This window comes from Mesoplodon mirus, assembly GCF_964341445.2.
Source record: "Mesoplodon mirus genome assembly, chromosome: 5".
Classification (NCBI taxonomy): Eukaryota; Metazoa; Chordata; class Mammalia; order Artiodactyla; family Ziphiidae; genus Mesoplodon; species Mesoplodon mirus.
The window spans coordinates 72,005,229-72,012,276 of NC_138980.1; the positions used below are offsets into that span (position 1 = coordinate 72,005,229).

The 7,048-nt window shown below is 42.9% G+C and overlaps 2 protein-coding genes across 2 annotated transcripts in view; both read right to left on the minus strand.

Moving 5' to 3' along the window:
• Nucleotides 1-333, minus strand: part of DDX46 (DEAD-box helicase 46) — a 53,769-nt gene extending 53,436 nt beyond the window's left edge. The window contains exon 1 of the mRNA XM_082621172.1: nt 144-333. Within this exon, the coding sequence (XP_082477298.1) occupies nt 144-160 (17 nt within the window). The 5' untranslated portion in view covers nt 161-333. The remainder of the gene's footprint in view (nt 1-143) is intronic.
• A 4,814-nt stretch (nt 334-5,147) lies between these two features.
• Nucleotides 5,148-7,048, minus strand: part of CAMLG (calcium modulating ligand) — a 7,683-nt gene continuing 5,782 nt past the window's right edge. Inside the window, exon 4 of the mRNA XM_082623340.1 lies at nt 5,148-5,777. Within this exon, the coding sequence (XP_082479466.1) occupies nt 5,586-5,777 (192 nt within the window). The 3' untranslated portion in view covers nt 5,148-5,585. The remainder of the gene's footprint in view (nt 5,778-7,048) is intronic.

Consider the following 7,048-nt stretch of genomic DNA (forward strand, 5'->3'; position numbering starts at 1 on the left):
CGAGGTCCCCCAGCCCCTCTAGTAGCCGCGGGCAGCGCTGGCCGCACGTGGGGTCACACCGGGCCAGGCCCGGCCCCGCGGCCACCTCGATCCCCGCCTGAGGAAGGGACTCGCCCGCTCGCCCGCCCAGCGCGCCGCCTCACCGTGACTCCCGGCCCATGCCGCAGGCCGCTGGAAAGCGGCGCCCTTCGGGACCACGCGCAGGAGAACCGGACAAAGCAGGAGGCCGCACAACCCTCAGCACGCCGGGCGAGGAACAGCACTAACAAGCTGCAGCAGCCACAACAGCAGCCACCATCCGAACGCAGCCAACGAAAACAGGACGTGCTGGCGCCAGCGGCAGGAGGAAGGAAAAAGCGGGCCGGAAGCGGCTATCGTTTCACAGCACCCCCTCTCGGCTGGAGGCCGCACAGTGCCGGCTGCTCCTAAAGAGGTTGCCTCGGCCGGGTTTTCCCTGCACAGCCGCGGAAGACCCCGCGCCTTGGTGCGGTAGAGGGTGGTGCCTCAGCCATCCAAGCCCTGGGAGGGTCTTTCCTACAGCGGGCACTGGAACGCCATAAGCAACCCCGAGCTGTCCCAGGAAGTGTACTGACATCTAAGCGATGCTACAAACATCTCCATTCACTCTCATCATTTCTACACGCATTCATTTAAATATATTGTTACGTGTCAGGCATGTTCTACCTTCCAACGAGCTTTCAATCGCGTGGCAGATATAGGCATTAACAAAAACACAAGCAGATGTAATATAACAGAAAAGAGATTCTACCATAGGAAAGGGGTTCAGAAAAAGAGTTCCCTAAGGAAGTGACCTTTGAGGTATGATTTGAAGACTGAGTAGGAGTTAACTTGGTGAAGAGGACGAAGAGCTAAAAATACGTTACACAAGATTATGGTTCTCAACATTGCCTGCGCTTGGGAGCTTAAAAATAAATATACGGATGCGTGTGTTCCATTCCGATACTTTAATTTGATTGGTCTGGAGTGCTTCCAGTGTATTGGGAATTTTAAAGCTTCCCAGGTGATTCTGAAGTACAGTCCGGTCAAGGCGAAGAACGACTCGCCTAGTGGAACTTACGCTGCAATGTTGAGTTGTTTTAGCAGAAGGCTGTAAAGGCGTTGGGGACAGGCTCTCACTTACTTTACGTGCCTCTGTACTATTTTATGTTCTTACACATAAGGATGATAGAAAAGTTCCAGATTTTGACTGTGGCAGTCATTGCATGGATGTTTGTCAAGATTCACTGAACTGTACGCTTTATTTTTATTTTATTGTTATTTCTTTTGGCCGTGCCCCACAGCCTGCGGGATCTTAGCTCCCCAACCCGGGGCCCCTGCAGTGGAAGCGTAGGGTCTTAACCACTGGTCGGCCAGTGAGTTCCCTGAACTGTATGCTTTAAATTGGTGTGTTTTATTGTATGTAAATCTTACCTCGATAAATTTGAATTTTTAAAAAATGAAACCAACGAGTTTAAGACTCTAAGACTGGCTTCTGCTCTTCCTCTGTGATTTATTGCCCACCTGTGGCTGCAGGGCAGACCATGCCAAGAGTAAGGAAGGCCTGAGCCAATATATGACAGAATGGACACCAATGCGGGTCAGGTATGAGAGCCATTGTAAATTGCTTGTATGTGGGCTGAAGGTAAGGAGTGTGGAGACACTGACAAGTGGTCAGATTCTGGATGTATTCCACAGGCAGCTTTCCAAACACTAACTGATAAAATGGATGTGAACTGCAAGGGTAAGGGAGGAATAAAGATGACTCCCAGGTTTTGAACGGAGCTACTCTGGATTGTGGTGAATTTGTGAAGATGAAAAAGGCCTGGGTGCAGCAGATTTGGTGGGAAAAGGAGAGAAAATCAGTGTTTCTGCCTACTAGATATCCAGAAGGAGATAATGGCTGAAAGGAAATATATGAGTCTGGAGTTCAAAGGAGAAATAGAGATTGGAGAGATAAGGGTCATAAGCACTTTATAGAATGTATAATACAGTTCTTCCTCAACTTAGGATGGGATTACATCCTGATAAACCCATCGTAAGTTTAAAATACTGCAAGCGGAAAATGCATTTTAATATATCTAACCTACCCATCATAACTTAGCCTAGCCTACCTTAAACGTGTCAGAACACACACATTACCCTGCAGTTGGGCAGAATCATCTAACACAAAGCCTATTTTATAATAAAATGTTGAATATCTCATGTAATTTATTGAATACTCTACTGAAAGTGAAAAGCAGAACGGTTTTAAGTGGATCATCATGGACTGGGATCTGCAGCCCTCTGCCACTGCCCAGCATCACTAGAGAGTATCATACTGCAGATGGCTAGCCCAGGAAGAGATCAAAATTCAAAGCACGGTTTCTAATGAATGTGTCACTTTGAAACCACCATAAAGTCAAAAAATTGTAAGTCAAACCACCCTAACTCAGGGACTTTCTGTATATGGTATTTGAAGCCAAGAAACTGGATGAGGCCATGCAAAAATTGATATAGCTGGAACAGATTTTTTAAATCACTTACTCAAATTTCTTGATTTTAAGGGAGAATACTGAGACATGGGAAACAAATTTAATCCCAGATCACTAATCTTCTTGGAATCTAAACTGGAACCAGAACCCAGGCATCTGATACCCAGGCCAGAGCTCTTTCCAAGATACTTCATTTCTAACTCCCTTTTTTTTTTAACAGTTTTATTTTCTTGTTTAATATTATTTAGTGGCTGCCCCAGGTCTTTAGTTGCAGCATGCAGGATCTTCAGTTGCAGCATGCATGCAGGATCTAGTTCCCTGACCAGGGATCAAACCCCGGCCCCCCACACTGAGAGTGCAGAATCTTAACCACTGGATCACCAGGGAAGTACCTCTAACTCCCTTTTTTTTTTTTTGCAGTACGCGGGCCTCTCACTGTTGTGGCCTCTCCCATTGCGGAGCACAGGCTCCAGACGCGCAGGCTCAGTGGCCATGGCCCACGGGCCCAGCCACTCCGCAGCATGTGGGATCTTCCCGGACCAGGGCACGAACCCGTGTCCCCTGCATCGGCAGGCAGACTCTCAACCACTGCGCCACCAGGGAAGCCCCCTCTAACTCCCTTTTAAGAGAACATATTCACGTGACAATTCTAACTGGCTTTTTGTGCCCACAGCATACTTACGGTAAGTTCACAGCATTTCTATGTCCTTGAAGAAACTACTTTTATCTATTAGCAGAGGTGAAAGAAGTAATTATAGTCTACTATGTCTCCAATACATCACTTACTTAGCAAACTGCCCTGGCTTCCAAAGCAGATTTTGATTCTAACTAACCTAGTTCTGAATCTCATAACCCTCTTGTTGTTTTTACACCAACTATGTGTACACACATCCGTTTATACAGCTAATAAGACTAAAAATCTACTGGTCAAAGATGTCACCTCTCAACGACCATCCTTTGTTGTTGGTTTTTTTGGCTGCACCTCACAGCATGAGGAACTTCCCAGACCAGGGACGGAACCCGCGCCCCCTGCAGTGGAAACACAGAGTCTTAACCACTGGACCACCAGGGAAGTCCTCAACAACCATCCTTGTCAATCTAGTTTTAACTCATAAACATTTCAAATCCCTGAAATTTCTAAGTAAAAAAAATTCTTCTTAATTATTCCAAACACTAATAAACCCGCATTTCCATTTGATATTATTCAACATGCTTAAGCAAATACTCATGTCTTCTCTTTGAAATAAATTTGATAGTGACCTACAATTACTAAAACTTTTCATGTGTAAAGTGACAAAATGGAAGAAATAAAATGTGCAATTGAGGGCCTCCCTGGTGGCGCAGTGGTTGGGAGTCCGCCTGCCGATGCAGGGGATACGGGTTCGTGCCCCGGTCTGGGAGGATCCCATATGCCGCGGAGCGGCTGGGCCCGTGAGCCATGGCCGCTGGGCCTGCGCGTCCGGAGCCTGTGCTCCGCAACGGGAGAGGCCACGGCAGTGGGAGGCCCGCATACCGCAAAAAGAAAAAAAAAAAAAAAAAAAAAAAAAATGTGCAATTGAAAACCCCTAGTGTCTTCCCAGGGATTGGGGAGAGTGTGACAAATTCAAGAATACTATCCAATCCTCTGGATATTAGATTTGTATGGAATTAGGAAAAATGTGTGCTTGTAATCTTACCCTAAGTCAAACGAATAGACTTAAATTGTTATACTTATTCTCCATCACTGTGGTTCAAAATAAAAAAACTTTGTAATAAAAAAAAGTCTAGGGCCTCCCTGGTGGCGCAGTGGTTGAGAGTCCGCCTGCCGATGCAGGGGATACGGGTTCGTGCCCCGGTCTGGGAGGATCCCATATGCCGCGGAGCGGCTGGGCCCGTAAGCCATGGCCGCTGGGCCTGCGCATCCGGAGCCTGTGCTCCGCAACGGGAGAGGCCACAACAGTGAGAGGCCCGCATACCGCAAAAAGAAAAAAAAAAAAAAAAAAAAAAAAAAAAGTCTATATCACAAGAATTAATCAAACAGATGATACAAAAAAACTAGGGAAATGTAATACCAAGTGATAAAAAACTTATGCTTTATACTCTTTTAAGTCAAACCTTCCAAATATGACAGTGTTACCACATTAGTTAAAAGGGTATTTATGCTATTGGGTTGAATACTTCAGTCAATTCTTCAAATTCCATTTTTATATCTCATCATTCTATGCTTATTGCTTAAAAAACATACTTCTGAAAATCTAATACTCAAAAGTAAAAATTTCCAATTCTGAGTTTGGTAATAAAATTTTTCATATATTAAAATTAATAAAGATTTCATAAATACTTTTTAATTTCACATGTATGAATCTTAATCATTTCCTCCATTAAATATTTATGCTGGAATAAAAATTAAGATACTGGGGCTTCCCTGGTGGCGCAGTGGTTGAGAGTCCGCCTGCCGATGCAGGGGACATGGGTTCGTGCCCCAGTCCGGCAGGGTCCCACATGCCGCAGAGCGGCTGGGCCCATGAGCCACGGCCGCTGGGCCTGCACGTCCGGAGCCTGTGCTCCGCGACGGGAGAGGCCACAGCGGTGAGAGGCCCGCGTACCGCAAAAAAAATAAATAAATAAGATACTGACTCAACGAGAAAAGATAAAATTGGCTACCTTATTCAGCCCCTATAAGTTAAAATGTGCAAACTTAACACTAGACAATTCAATTTCTTTCATTTTATTTTTAAGATGGCTCCATTTCTCAGGACAGAACAATACAAATACAAGATTCAGTCCTTGGGACTGGCTGAGACGACATTCATCTGCTCTCCTAAAAGCACTAGCTCAGCTCTCAAAGAGGAATTACAAATCTGAGAAGTTAGGGAAAGGTGTAGACTAGGAATTCTAATTAAACAAGAAAAGTTGATTACTGACATTGGTACTCTAATCTTCGCGTCAGTATTAATACAAACTCAACCCTTTCCAGTCAGGGAAACTGCCATTCCATTCCTAATCAAGTGGTTTTAAAACCTCAAAAAGTAAAAGAATTTCATAAGGGTGTAAACCAATATGCTTCCTTTAGAGTCACTGCAATATAGAAGAGAAATTTTTTTTGTAAGCTTCTCTTTCTGAGTTCTGCAGGCTTCATGGTACTTCAGAGCCCCAATAATCAAGCAGTTCATGACAAAAGATAAAAGTGAAAAAGTAGACACAGAGATCTGTGAAAACTTCGCCCATTTTGCTATAAGTATCCATTGATCGATTTATCACTTCAGCAGGAATTCCGGATAACAGAAGCGCAGCTGTTAGTACTGTTGTCTTTATCTTCTTTTCACCCTGCATAGAGAAAGACTTCAATAAATCTTACAGCTTTCAGAAGACTACTTAAGCCCTATAAAAACATCAGTGCTGCTATTTTTGCCTAACTGATTTCAAAACTGTTAATGAAGTTTCGAAGTATCAATCAATAATATACGAAGAAACATTTAATATGTAAAGCATATAATATGTAAAGCAGCAAACTGCTAGGCAATAGGGAAAAGACACCATTCTTGCTATCAAAAGTTTTTTAAAAGTCTTATCTTGGAGGCAAGATATAAATAATAATTTAAGATACATACAAAAGCTCAAGACAAAGACAGGAAAAGCATTACTAGACAGGACATAAATAATTGCTAAATGAATGACATGGATGACGTGTGCTATAGTGGCTCAAAGGAGACAGAAATTACCCCAGGGTTTTACGTATAAGTAGAGCACAGGGAAGGATTTCAGAAGGAAGTGGAATTAAAAACAGGCCTTTAAGAATGAGCAAGATTAAGATGAGCAAAAGTGAGAGGATAAATCTTATTGTAAGGTTAAGTCTCATGACAACAAAAGTCAGAAGAGTGATAGGTGTACTGGAGGACAGTGAATAATTTGTAACAGAATCAAAGGAACATTCTGTAGAGTCAGCCCTAATTGCCATCCAAAGGAATTCACATTTGTTTACATATGCAGCAGAATATCACTGAACATTTATTTCCTAATATAATTTTCTAGTCTCATTCTTTAAGAGATTCAAGGCTGAATTTTCATTTAATTTATTGATTTGGTATCACCAAATCCAATCACATGGTTCAAAACATTTTAAATATAAAAAGCTATAGTTACCCAAGAGAAATCAAAGCCTATGTCCACAAAAAAAACCCACTCAGGAAAGTTCTTTGTTGCTTTAGACATATTAACCAAAAACTGGAAACGACCAAGACGTCCAGCAATAGGTAATTAGACAAGTTAATGGATACACTCACTCAATGGAGTATTACTCAGGAAAAAAAAAAAAGAGAGAGAGAGAGAAAGAGAATGAACTACTTATGCACTCAACAATATGGATGAATATCAAAAATATGAGGCAGAATGAAAGAAGCCTTGCACAAAGAAGTACATACAGGAACGATCCCATTTAAAATAAGTACTAAAACAACCAAAACTAATCTACAGTGGGAAAAAGAAAATCAGACCTTCATGGTGCAGGGGTTGGGACTGCCTGGAAAAGGACATGATGGAACTTCCTGACAGTAATGTTCTAAATCTTAAAGGATTTGGGTTTCACAGGTTGTCAAAAC